This window comes from Phodopus roborovskii, unplaced genomic scaffold, assembly GCF_943737965.1.
Source record: "Phodopus roborovskii unplaced genomic scaffold, PHOROB, whole genome shotgun sequence".
NCBI lineage: Eukaryota > Metazoa > Chordata > Mammalia > Rodentia > Cricetidae > Phodopus > Phodopus roborovskii.
In genome coordinates this window covers 23,929,054-23,943,309 of record NW_026126410.1, presented here as the reverse complement: position 1 = coordinate 23,943,309, position 14,256 = coordinate 23,929,054, and the positions used below count along the sequence as shown (strand labels likewise).

Sequence of the window (14,256 nt, the reverse complement as noted above, 5' to 3'; positions counted from 1 at the left end):
TCATTCCTACATATGAATGAAGCAGATACAAATCAAGGGGGAAAAGTATTTTTGTGATGGCTCTTTTCTCCTATTAAACATGAAATGCTATTTTCCCCTTATGGTATGATATCTGTGCCACATAAGACATTTATTATTCTAAGAGAGAGTCGGAAAACTAAAGACTGGCTTTAGCAGTAGTTACTTAATCTCTTGATTATGTTATCAGTATGAATTCTGCTGACACACAAGAATATCATGGGTGAGGGCATGAAAGGGGGGTTGAGGTTGGAGCTGCTGGCCAGAAGGGGGAAGTGTGGCTTATGGGAAAGTATTTGATTTTTTTCCAAATACGAGGGATTAAAGCTGAAATGGCTGCTGTTTCTCAGCAGGGTATTTTATGTGGAAAAAACGGTTGTCTGGGTTTGTGGTTTATAGTTTATAAGAAACATGGGCTTGCTGGGTTTTTGAATGAGTAAATTAACCTTAAAATGATGAGATACATTTTAAACATGATTTTGAACTTGAGTTGGGGGTGGGAGAGATTTTCAAGAAGAGCCCAACCCTAGGGTGGTGGTCTTTGTTCTCCTGACTCTATTCCAGAAGGACCTGTGACATATGGCCGAGGACAGAGTGACACAGGTGCTTGGGGTCACTAAGCAGCCCTTTGTGATGGGGCAGGTATGGCGAGACACAGCAGTGGGAGACCATTAGAGTAAACTTTCTTTAAGTCAGCAGCCCACAGATGGGACCAGTGGCGAATCACTAATACAAAAGACAGCTGAGATTTTTCAAAGTTTCTTTGTATGCCTACACCTGCAGCTGGGTGAGTGAAAATACCTGGTCTTGCCTTGTGCTGGCTTTCAGGAGTACCACATTGTGAAGAAGTCGACCCGCTCGCTTAGCACCACTCACGTGGAATCTCCTTGGAGGCTCATTCGGCCATCCGTTATTTCCATCATCGGGCTGTACAAAGAGAAAGGCAAGGTGAGCTAGTTTCTGCAGACTTTTGCCTTCCAGGTGAGTGGTAGTGTGTTCCTTAGGTAGTTCATTTTCGTTCTTATTTTGGTTTTGTTTTTACATTAAAAAATAACAGCTATGAAGAGGGATAATATAACTTCCCTGGTGTTCCTTCTTGTGACCTTCACAGTGAGAGGCTGGCACAGCCTTCTTGCCCTATTGATATAGGGAGTTGCCAGCCCCTCAGGAGATACTGGGTGGAAGGCAAGGATGGAAAGAATGACCTTCCAGTCTTTTTGGTTCTACTCCCAAATCTTTTCCCCATGGAAAGAAATATACCACCAGCACCCTTAGAGAATGTCCCCTCTATTATTCTGAGTGAAGCTCATTGCTTTGCTGTTATATAAATGTAAAAATAACTTGATGTTATATCAATATTAAAATATCCACATCATACAAAATGGAAAGACTGACATAAATATGGCAACCACAAGGTGTAAAAGAGCTTACAGAGCCATTTTGCTCATCAGTAGGAAACTGATTCTTGGAATCAAAAGACTGACAAATATTAGAATTTGATGTTCAACCTAAATCCCTTCCTTAATATGGCACAAGCCTAGTGCACTACAGCTTGATCTGAGGAGGGAAATGGAGAAGGAAAACTTGAATTTGAAACTTGTTGCCTAACTAAACTCTAAGCCTGAGTAGAAAAGATACCTTGGTCAAATACTACAGTGGGAATGATTTTTGCAGTTAAAGTCTATAATGTCAACTTGGACTCTTGTCCACTGTCTGCTTTGAACATAGGGCCTTGGCTTTAGCATTGCTGGAGGCCGAGACTGCATTCGAGGCCAGATGGGGATTTTTGTCAAGACCATTTTCCCAAATGGATCAGCCGCAGAGGATGGCAGACTCAAGGAAGGTAGGCGGGAGTCTCCTGGTGATCTGTAGTGACAGCCTGAGTCCTGAGTCCTTGAAAGTCTGGCCCCTTGCCTGGGTGCCATGGCAGCTGACGTTGTGCTCTTGAGAGTGTGCTAGAACTGGCTGAATCCAGCACCTCCTCATCAGGATCTTGGGCAGACCACGTAACCGAAGCTCCGCTCTCCTGGGCTACTTGGAACAAATTTGGAATGCTAAAACCTACCTTGAAGTGTTTTTTTTTTTTGTTTGTTTGTTTGTTTGTTTTTTTTTTTTTTTTGTGGGGATGAAAAGAGATGTATATGAGAAGTGGCTTGATGTTTGTGTTGCAGTCTGTATATATTAACTTGGCTACGTGGTTAAATACTGGTCCTTGCTCAAATTGTGTTCCTTAAATATTGCTGAGAATTTGACAGTTCAGTCTTACCTTAGCACTGATGGGAAAACAGAGCACTTTAAAAGCTATTTAATGTCTTGCTGTTGGAATCAATACTGTGTAGCTGGATCCTAACTGGATGCCTTTCCATTCTCCATAGTGTCTACCATGTTATCAGACATAAATATAACTGTCAAGTGATTTTGGGTGTAGATTAAAGTATCACTGAGGTTTAAGTTACACCTTTCAAATACAATTTTGAAATATTTCACTATACCTTGTAGTTTTTGGTCTTTTAAACATTTACAAAGCATATCTATGTATTTAAGCTATTTCATTAACTGTATTACAAACCTATAGAGTGGGTATTTTAGAGTAAGTCTTTTATAGGCCAAGAAACCGGCACTCAGAAATGTTCAGTAACTAGAAACCTGTTCCCTCACTGTGCAACACTGGCTGGCTGGAACTCTCTGTGTAGACCACGCCTCTAATTTGCAAAGGTCTGCCAGCCTCTGCCTTGTACATGCTAGAATTAAATGCATGCATCACCATCCCCAGTTATAGTAGTTTCTTACAATAATGATACTCTTCTCATTGTATATGTTTGCATATCTTAGAAAATATTTATCTGAATTAAGACTGTTTACTTTCATGAAGCAAAATTGCCAGTAAATTGTGAACATAAATTTGCATAACCCATTTTCCCCATTCCTTTTAATGTGCATTTTTTCATCTATAAGAGACATTTATTTATTTTGGTGTATATATGTGTATGTGCAATTGGGTCACAGTGCATATGTGGATATCAGAGGACAAACTAGACGAGTTAGTTCTCCATTCCCACACTGTGTGCCCCAGGACTCAAACTCATGTCATTAGGCTTGGCAGCAAGTTCCCTCACCCATGGAGTCATCTCACTGGCCCAGTATCTGTCTTTCCTGAGATGATTATCAGGATATTTCTCTTTACCTTTATAAATGATATGACTTTTCTTCAATTCTGTTGACTCAAAGTGTAGTGACCACTGTGTTTTACAGGTTTGCTTCTTTAAAAAAAAAAAGAAGTGTCCTGGTTTTAGGCAGAGCTGTAAAAGCCTTCCTGTAACAGTATGATTTGACTACTTCTTGGGCAAAGTATTTATCTCTATCTCTCTGAGGAAAAGTTACTCCAGGCACTATTGGTATCTGGTTTCAGAGCAGTGTAAAACTCTAGTAGAGCAGTCTTAGGATGGATGTACCACCATACATTTGCTGTGAGATTGGTGGAATGAAGCAAAATAGATAGGGGAGAATCAATCATCAAGAAAGGTTGACGAGTCTCCTAAATACTATTTCTTCGTATGTGTTCATTTATGAGAAAAGTAAGTCCCTGGGCTGGATTTCTAGCCTGTTGAGTGATGCGCCTTAAAAGCTCTCCTATAAATTACAGGGGTCATTTCAGAGTTTCTGCCCTGTGTCCAAGTAGATACACCTTCCAGATAATTGAACAGTTGGTGATGCCAGGCAATTTTTAAAGGGAGAATATTTCACTTATAGTATGTTTTGTGCAGTTGCATTAAAGAGAATGCATGGGGCATTGCTACATTTCTGTACCTCATTTAGAGGGTTCCCAACCGCATGACATGTATGATTTTCCACTGTTTGACCTGTCTTCTTGTGCACAGTCTCTCTCCCCTCCTGCACTGCCAGGCAGAGTCTGTGTGGGTTTTTTTTTTGGGGGGGGGGACATCTTTTAGTGTTTGATGAGCTGTTATTCCAAAACACAGCCCATATCATAAGAGTACAAATGAGAAACATGTTCTCAGAAGCCAATACAGTGTCCACATCTGCTGACATTCCAAGAAGGTACTATGAGCATCATGGAAAATGAACTGACTATAGACAGTCACCATTATCTGAGTTAAGGAGAAGCCAGTGGGCATTGCACATACATTCCTCACAACTTAGCATGCCCCTGCAGTCAGTTGTCATCAGCCTGCAGTAATGTCTGAGGCATCCTAAAGAAGCAGCCCCCAGGACCTGCCCCAATAAGACATCCAGACTATTGCTGGAAGCAGGTTTATCAATTCTCAGTCATATCTCAGCAAGATTTTCTCCCTACTATTGATTTAAAACCTATTCCATGTTGAGTCTCTGGACTTGGATAGCTTGTCTTTCTGCCAATAGGGAAAAGTGGCTTCCCAAGCGTGCCTATGTTCATGGCTTCTTTGCCAATCATTTGTTTTTAAATAAAACTACTTAAAACCTAATACTGCAGTTTAGACTCTGAGCATAAGATATTTCTTGTCAAAGGTGCCAGTGGTTAATTATCAGGTCTTCAAGTTTTCTATGGTTGATTTTGGCTTCTGGTGTTGGTTATGATTGGTTAGTTTGTTGGCTGGTTGATATTTCATACTTGTTTTGTATTTGTGTGTGTTGTGGTTTTTGTTGATTGATTAGTTTAGTTTGGGATTTTGTTTTCTTTGGTTTTGGTGATGATAGTGGGTTTTGGTTGACTGGTTGGTTGGTTGCAGTCGTTTTTGGTTGTGTTTTTAGTGCCGACAGTCTTATTTGGTAGCCCAGGCCAGCTTTGAATATTATTACCCCAGAGAGCCTTGGTCCTACTTTCTCAGCCTGTCCAAAGCAGGGATCCCAAGTGTGCCCTACCAAATACAGCCCCACAATTAATTAAATATTGATTATAGAATTATTCCTGAATAATACAAATTGTTTTTTTTTTTTTTAATTTGTCTTCATTATCCCATTTAGGGGACATTCCTGGGAATGTTAGTTAAAATGGATCAAGACCATAAGAGTTAAGTTCGTAGGGTATGCCATTGTAGTTCAAGCCAAGCAGAGTCCAGTAAATTAAAGCTTAATGTACTTTCTTGTTCGGTCTCTAGGAGATGAAATCCTAGATGTAAATGGCATACCAATAAAGGGCTTGACGTTTCAAGAGGCCATTCACACCTTCAAGGTAACAGTGTCCCCTTGGATCTCCTTTGACCTCTTCCTTTTCTTCCCTTCTGGATTTTGACTGTTCCCACTCACTACTTGCTTTGCAGCAAATCCGAAGTGGATTGTTTGTCCTCACAGTGCGCACCAAGTTACTCAGCCCCAGCCTCACACCATGCTCCACTCCCACACACATGAGCAGGTCAAGCTCCCCAAGCTTCAACACCAGCGGGGGACCCCCAGCAGGAGGAGGCCCTGATGAAGGTGGTTCTTCATCTCTGGGGCGGAAGGCTCCTGGACCCAAAGACAGGATTGTTATGGAAGTCACACTCAACAAAGGTACCATTGAGCGCTCCTCACTCCCTGCTTCCTCCTGAATAGCAGTCCAGGATCTGTTCTTCTGTTCATTTTTTTAAATCAGTCGTTCAGAACTCCCTGCTGTCAGCAGCAAACACCGATCTCTAAGCAGCAGGGGTAGTCAAGAGGAGAAATGTTTACTCTTTTTACAAAAGGGGGAGGGCATGCCACCAGTCTTAAAAATTGTCCCCAGATGAATCACGGTGTGTCAGGGACTTGTGTTAAAATGAGTACTTTAAATCCAACCTTCCAAAATTGTAAATACTAGTCAACACTAGTAACTACAAATCACAGGTTCCCAGCAAAACCTGTTGCTTTTTCTCATTTCTCCCCTCCCCCACAAGTACTTACTGTAGAAAGACAATCCTCAATTGTAAATAACCAAGAAATTAGTTGAAGGCCAGCAAAATCTAAAAGGTTTTATATTCTGGATAAAAATATTAGTCATTCTCCAGCTATTTCCAGAGACAGATTTGAGGAAGTTCTTTAGACTAAGCAGAGAGTAGAGCATGTGATAACTTGAAAAGCAGGATTTACATTCTCGTCTGAACCACACTACCAGCTTATTGGTCTGGATAGCTATTAGCACTGTGTAAAATGCTTGCACGTTTTCTGATTACCATGTAATGTTTGCTCCTGTTATCTTCTGTGTCATACCTCTCCCAGAGCCAAGAGTTGGATTAGGCATCGGTGCCTGCTGCTTGGCCTTAGAAAACAGCCCTCCAGGAATCTACATTCACAGCCTTGCCCCTGGATCAGTGGCCAAGATGGAGAGCAACCTGAGGTTGGTTACATCCCTGGCATTACACAGTTCTGGTGTGATCTAGAGTTGTGAAGACACACAGTATTATTTGCTTAGACACTGGCAGGGACAGAGAGAAACATACAGCCCAGATTGGCTTTGAGCTTAATATATAGCCAAGGATGACCTTAAACTTCTGATCACCCTGCCTCTACCTCCCTAATGCTTTATAGGTGGTTTACTTAATTTTTTCTGTGGAATTCTAATATTATGTCCAAGACTAAAGTTAATAACATCTCCAATGATGAAAAGCTCACATAAATCAAATTTGGTTGAATCATAGGACTTTGAATCTTGGTTTCTCTGATGGTTTTAATTGTTAATTTGACACAATCTAGAATCACTTGAGGGTCTCAATGAGGGATTGTCTAGACCAGGTTAGCCTGTAGGCATGTCTTGGGGGAGGATTATATTATCTTATGTTAATTGTGGTGGGAAGTCTGCCCACTGTGGGTGGTGCACCATTACCTATGAAAGGGATTCTGAATTGTAGGAAAGTGGCGAAAGCAAACCCAAGTGTGTGCTCTTGACAATAGATATGACTAGGGGCTTCCGGTTCCTGTGTCTCAGCTTCCCCAGTGATGGAGTACAACCTAGAGTTGTGAGCTACATAAGCCCTTTGTCATATATTGTTTTGTCGGCATTTTATCACAGCCGCAGACAACAAGATGAAAGCAGCTTTCTGCCCTGCTTTGTTGTATTTGGACTCAGAAGTTCAGGGTTAGAATTTTGACAGACTATAACTCTATATAGACTATCTACGGCTACTTCAATATACTCTTTCACTCTTTATTCATTTATGCGAAATTCATCCTATAACCTAGAACTGCTTATATTGGTTCAGTGACTGGATGCAAAAAAAGCCTTGGAATCCTGTGCGTGTGGGAGGCCTTGTTAGTGGTTTATGAACTTTTTCAATAGCTTTCTTTCATTGCCATTTGAGTGACGATGACTAGAGTCACTATCTGTTGTCTAAAATGATGGACCATCAGATTTCTTGACTCAGACAGTTGAGTTATATAATCAGCACTCTGTGTACACAAGAAATCTTAATAGTCTTTTATACAGTAATTGCAGTGGCTGGTGCCCACCTAAATATCACAAAAATGTGCACATGTTACACAAAGCACTCTGTATAAACAGTATCACCTTTCTCCCTCGTAAGCATCTAAGTCCTTTGGCAGTTGAAGAATCATCAAAACAGCATTCATTGGTTGCCATTTTGGAGGCTGTGTTAATAGATTATATTACATTTTTCGTTAATCATCAGAGTGAACTTCCATATGAAAAAAAAAAAAACTTAGCAAATCATCCAGAGTACATTAAAGAAAATATACTTTTAGAACCCAAGGGGGAAAAAATCCTTTAATGACATCCCAAGTTGATGTTTCTTTCTTGAATGGTTCCATATGCCTGGGGCGAGCCAAATGAACATTCCTCAAACCCCATGTAAAGGGTCTTTGTTCTCTCCTGCTGAGCACACTCGCGATAATTTCAACTCAAAATAGGCAACTTGTCCTAAATTTCTCATTTGTTCAAATTTGAAATATTTTTACAAATTCTTAGGTAACCTTGGAGCTTCAGATATTTCCTCCTTTGACTATATTACAATAATCATTTCAAGATGGTAGGAAGAAAGATGAAACTGATGGTGATCAAGAGGCTATCATGTGATGATTACACAGACCTAAGCTAACTCAAGTGTGCTGTATGTGTGTAGTCTCTGAGCCTTTCTGAAGTGTAATTATATAAACCTCTCTGTACAGGACCTCACATACAGTAGGTGCTCAATGAGTGGTACCCTTCATTGTTGCCTTTTCCCAGTTTTATTTAAGTTTACTATTTCTGATAGTGGCCTTGGTCAATTTAGAATATGATGTTTATATGAATGTATTGCTTTTTTTAATATGTGTATAAAGATGAGCGAATGCCATGAAGTATTCAGAAAAGATTTCATATTTTAAACCCTTTCCTGAAAGAAAGCTATCTTAGCTTTTATAAATCTGACCGTTGCCACTATGTGTTATTATATCTCCTTCTCTAGCCGGGGAGACCAGATCCTGGAAGTGAACTCAGTGAATGTGCGCCACGCAGCTTTGAGCAAAGTGCACGCCATCCTGAGTAAATGCCCACCAGGACCCGTTCGCCTGGTCGTCGGCCGACACCCTAATCCAAAGGTGAGGAATCTGTCCCTGCTTTGAGTATGGGACAATGGTTTAACTGCTTATTCAGCCAATGACAGCATTCATATCTGAGCCTCTCTGCCTTAGTGAGAGAGGTCACCATGTTTGGGGCTGGGTGTCAGCCTGTGACTCATGTACAAGGGAAGTGAATCTTGGATCTGGATTTCATCTTTACTCTGGAAAATTTTATTGGAAAATATTGTGGAGGTTATTTGGTGAATGTAAAATCTGATCTTGTGGAAAGTAGGACTCTGAGTAACCTCCATGGCTTCTTAGCTGCTGGTAAGATATTTAAACCTTTAATCCCAGCACTCTGGAGGCAGAGGCAGATGGATCTCTGAGTTTGAGACCAGCCTGGTGTACAAGAGCTAGTTCCAGGACAGCCTCCAAAGCCACAGAGAAACCCTGTCTTGGGGGGAAAAAAGAAAAAAGAAAAAAAAAAGGGGGGGGAAGGAAGGAGGAAAAAGAAAACAAACCTGAACATGCCAGGTTAGATCATCTCTGTAACCCTTTGAGGTTTGGAGTACTTGGGAAGATGGTTCAATGAACAAAGCAATTGCCTTGATGTGAGATTAATTACCTAATGGCTCATTGAGCTTCTGCTACATTGATGGATGAGATTGTAGTTTCCTGAGAAGAGGCCTGTTGCCTGAAGTTCATGGAGTCTAATGAAGATTTCACAAATATACCAGTTTGGGAGCATATTTGTGTTTGGGAGTGACAGCAATCGCTTATGTCAAACTTTCAGTCACCCATGCCCCTGCAAAGACAACTGTTGTGTTAAGGTGTGAGAATGTTAAACAGATGAAAGACCTGAACTATGTTAAAGAGATGCCCCCTCCTGACCTCAACAGACGCTGCTTCTGTGTAATTAAGATCTGAGAGCTCACTAACATAAAAAAATAAACAAAATCACTTTTCAACTGTTGACCCACAAAGACTATTTGGTCATCTCTCCTCTGTACAGTTACTTTTAAAAGTTTTAAGTAAACCATAGATACCTCAGCAAGTTCAAAACCCACCGTATCAGATAATTTTTGTAGAATATATTAGTCAATGTAAAAAAATTAGTTTCTAAAATTATGACCAGATTGTATATAAACTCAAAAGGCTCAGAACATTAGCTCTTCCTGAATCACAGCACAGGAGATGTGGTATTATTTGTAGTATTGTCCTGAGTGGTCCCAGGCTCCCGAGCATCTTAGACTTTTATGACATTTTATACCTATGAAGGCCGCATCTGCAGCAGCTGCTTCTTCCTTCCTCCCTCCCTCCTTCCTTCCTTCCTCCCTTCCTTCTTCCCTCCCTCCCTTCCTTCCTTCCTTCCTTTTCCTTCTGTTGTTCTTGTGTTCTGTCTTTTTGTTTTTTCAAGACTGGGTTTCTCTGAATAGCCCTGGCTGTCCTGGAACTCACTCTATGACGGCTGACCTCAAACTCAGAAATCCACTTGCCTCTGCCTCCTGAGTGCTGGGATGGAAGGTGTGTACCACCATTCCACATCTGCATCTTCATGATGGCATCCTTTTAAACACTGAGTGGTCTGAGTTTGTAGTATTGGTCCTGCCCTATGAAGATAAGTGCTGACAAGCTGTAAGTCAGTGTCTTGGTCTAGGAGTGCGATGGCAGTGGTGATGCTAGGACAGAGATCCCTTTGGACTGATTCAAAGACAACTGCACTGGTTTTTTATTTATTTTAGTTCTTTTTCTGGATTGTTTTGTCTACATGCATTCTAAAAATGTTGTGTGTGTGTGTGTGTGTGTTGATTTAGAATCTGTTCTACTTTGTAAAAATCTTTCTGCTGCTGTCCCTGTGGTTCTCTCTGGGTCACATTTAATGACTTTTTGCTTCGTGATTCCAGCAAGTGAGGGAAGTTCCCAGCTCCTTCCTCCACTTAAGACTCCAACATCCTCATCATCTCTTTTCACACTGTCCAGCGTGCTGTAGTCACCCAATGCCTGCCACCCCAGTGACATTAGAATGTAAGCCACTATCCTCAAGGCCCAGCTATCTCCCAACATCATGTGGGTGGTGATTTGCTCAGAGTCTGCTTCATCTCAGCCCAAAAGCTATTTTGCCATCACGACCCATATCAAAACACTATTTCAGTGCGCAGCCGAATCGTCCATGTAGATGGGTGGTCTGAGACCCCCATTGAATATAACAAATGGATTTGTTTTCCCAGCCACAGTGTAATGGCCTGGGATATGCCAGAGATATGTCCAGCAAAACCACACTTGAGTGTTGGAACCGTTTTCATGTTTCTTCCTAGGTCAACATGATGTTTTTGGTCGTCACATGATACTATATTTTTCTTCTGGTCAAGATTCCATCTTCGATTTAATATATTTTCGTACCACTAATTCAGCATTCCATGCCAGGAAGACATTTTGATACAGAATATATACGCTGCCTTAGGTTTTGTGTGGTTCCAAAAGAAACACCACAGCATTTTCTTCTCTCCTGCCTCTCATGATGTGTGGAGCAGTGGCTGCCCGGCTGGGATATTCAAACCTTCCAGGTCTAGACGGCTAAGGTTTGGACTTGTTAGGATAGCAGCTTCCTGCTCATGTTGAGTAGGAAAAAAAAAAAGTGGGAGGGGGTAACAGAAATCGGCTTTTCTCCCACTCAGAAAAACAGTGGCAAATATTGAAAGTTTGTTTTCGAGAAAAACGCCATCGTCGATGCTGACATTTTCCCTGGCTCATTTGTCCTATTTTTGTTTTGTGGAGGAGTGTATGTGTGCCAGCCAGTGTGCATAAGTGTGTGATTTTATTTCCTGTGAGTCCTACTCTAAAGTATTACATAAAGGCCACGGTATGATTATGATTCATCTATTAGGGTAAACCCTGCATTTATTAAGACAAATCTACATTCTTACCCGAATAAGACTTACGTTAAATATTATTTTAGTATACAAAATTACCATCCTTAATTTAAAATATTCTTACCTTTGAAACAGAAACTATTTTAATTATCTTTTGAAATAGGATCATAGTTTGGTATATACCAAGCTTTATAAAGAAATTTCCCCTGTCATACAGGCACAGGACTTGATTTCAGATTCCCACCACCCACGTAAAAGCCAGGTACTACAGTATACCTCTGTAAACCCAATGCTGAGTGGGTGACGCCAGACGGGCCCATGAAATGAGGTCATTCAGCCTAGCCAATCATTGAGCTCTGGGTTCAGTGAGACTCTGCCTCAAAAATAAGATGAAGTGACAGAGTAAGACTTGCAGTGTCAGCATCTGGCCTCCACATGAACACACATGTGCGCATACACAGGGATTTTTATCCCTTTTGGGTGTGTGTGTGTGTGTGTGTGTGTGTGTGTGTGTGTGTGTGTGTGTTTTGCTTTTTTGAGACAGGCTTTCTCTGGCTATCTTTGCCTCTTGAGTGTTGGGATTAAGGGGGCATGTTCCACCAGCACCAGGCCCATAGAAATATTTTTAAATAAGAATAAGTTGAAACATTTTTGAAGAACAGAATAACAATGGGGAAAGAACTCCCTGGATGTACCACTGCATTAATAAATACAGAAAGAATAGACTACAATAATCATTTTTAAAATCTTCAGAGTAGTGATTATTTCAGCAAAAAGAAGTAATGCTAAAGTCAAAGATGGTGAGAAAGATCCAATACTTTGTATGCTAACTAATTAATTAATACTATACATACAGGCACTCTATTGCACACACAAGGGTGAAGGATGTTTTCGTAGTCCCAAACTATCTCCATAGAGATTACTCACTGATGACAAAAAATTCCAGCAGAGAAGTCTAGCTCATTCCAACATAACTAAGAGATCAAAGTCATCATATCCAGTTGTGGGGTGCATGGCCCCTGAGTGACTGAAGGGGAAACCACTTCTGTGGCCTTTCTGAACAAACAGCCAAGAGTGAGGCAACTATTGGACAGATCCTAACAGAATCTTCTGACTGTCTCCTGGGCTCCTTCCCAATACCAGTATCTTGAAAGACAAAGACTCTGTAGTGAGATATTCACTCTGTCTGCACCTGTTGCACTGACCACACTCACTGGGGGTGGGGACAGGTGCACACATGATCTGGGGGAACTAGGTCTGAGGCAGGGAACCAGGAGAACTCTCTTACTTTACCAGACGGAGACAGAGAGCATCCAGAGGCATCCTTGGGACTGGAACCTGCTGGCGTTCATCTGTCTCTGTTGTAAGTTATTTCTCCCTGAATAAATATCTATTCAGCCTGTTTTTCTGGATACTTATTATTCTGCATTAGACTCAGTCTAGGTTCAGATTTTAGAAGGTGGAAGAACTTGGGAAGCAAAGGCAGGCCAATCTCTGTGAGTTTAGGGCTAGCCTGGTCTACATGGTGAGTTCAGGATATCCAGAGCTACACAGTGAGCCCTTGTCTCTGGGGGGAGGGGGGAAGCAGCTGGAGATGCATGTCAGGTGGGTCCTGGATGGCCAGAACCCACCCTCCTACAAAACAAAGAAACTGGGACACAGGGATTCACAGCAGGTCCAGAACAAGTTCAGTGGCATGGCTCCAGAGCCTAAGTCCTTTGTTACTGTGCACACTTAGTGCAGAAGGAAATTGGAAGGGAAGTCCCAGCCTCTGCATAGGCTGGTGTCACACTCTGGGAGCTAGTTGCAGCCTATAGAAACTTGTGAGTAGGACTTCAGAAGAATGAGGTTAGAGCGATAGCCAAAGCTGGAATATGAAATGTTCTTGAGTCAGTCAGAAGCCCCATGGTGATTTGATAGAGCGGCTTTGCTCCCAGGAGATTCATAATTACGAACTTACAAGCAAAAGATCATCATACCTGCACCCTGCAGGTGACTTACCAGCAGGAGAAGGAGTACTTCACATGTAGTGAGGCATTAAAAGTTAACGGATTTAGGGGCCTGGAGAGATGCCTCCACGGTCGAGAGCATCAGTTGCTCCGGCAGAGGACCCAGGTTTGGTTTCAGCACACGCACACCAGTTCACCACTGTCTATAACTCCACTTGTAGGGAATCTGGTTTGAGGGCACTGGGCACACACATAGTGTACATACATACATGCAGGCAAAATATCCATATGCATAAAATCAGTAAATTTTTAAAAATAGTGAAGGGCTGAAGAGAGCTCATCCATTGAAAGCATACAATGTTCTTCTGGAGGACCAGGGTTCAATTCTCAGAACCCACATGGTACCTCACAACTGTCTGTGGCTCCGGTTCCAGAGGAATCTGATGCCTTTAAACCAATAAGTGTTAAATAATTGTTTTTAAAAATTTGTTTTTAAAGAAATAGTGAATTTAGGCAAATAGTATAATAGTCTTATACTGTTCTTACATTTTATAGATGTTTTGTTTTCTAATATATATTTTTATTTTTGTGTAGGTGTGTTGTGTATGTATACATGCCAGGGTTCACATGTGCAAATTACAGGCCAGCTTGTGTTAGTTGATTCTCTCTTTCCACCACACTGGTCCCAAGACTTGAAACCATGCTCTTAGGCTTGTGGCAGGCATCTCTATCTGCTAAGCCAACTTGCGATCCCAAGGTTTTTTTGTATCTATTTTTAATTTTTAAATTTTATTTATTTAGTGTGTGTGCATGCATGCACGCATGTGTGGGCATGTACATATCATGGTACTGTGGAGAAGTCAAAGAAGAGCTTGCAGGAGTCAGTTACTCCCTGTCATGAGGGTCATCAGGCTTGGTGGCAAGCCCCTTTATCTGCTGAGAAATAACACTGGCCTCACCTTAAGTTCTTCACT

The 14,256-nt window shown here is 41.4% G+C and overlaps 1 protein-coding gene across 3 annotated transcripts in view; it reads left to right on the top strand.

The window, feature by feature from the left end:
• Pdzd2 (PDZ domain containing 2) overlaps positions 1–14,256 on the top strand; it is a 221,857-nt gene that overhangs the window by 176,699 nt on the left and 30,902 nt on the right. For all 3 annotated transcript variants that reach the window (XM_051182565.1, XM_051182564.1, XM_051182566.1), the window contains 6 exons: positions 847–966; positions 1,747–1,861; positions 5,115–5,188; positions 5,277–5,505; positions 6,190–6,307; positions 8,370–8,502. In XM_051182565.1, the coding sequence (XP_051038522.1) occupies positions 847–966; positions 1,747–1,861; positions 5,115–5,188; positions 5,277–5,505; positions 6,190–6,307; positions 8,370–8,502 (789 nt within the window). The remainder of the gene's footprint in view (positions 1–846; positions 967–1,746; positions 1,862–5,114; positions 5,189–5,276; positions 5,506–6,189; positions 6,308–8,369; positions 8,503–14,256) is intronic.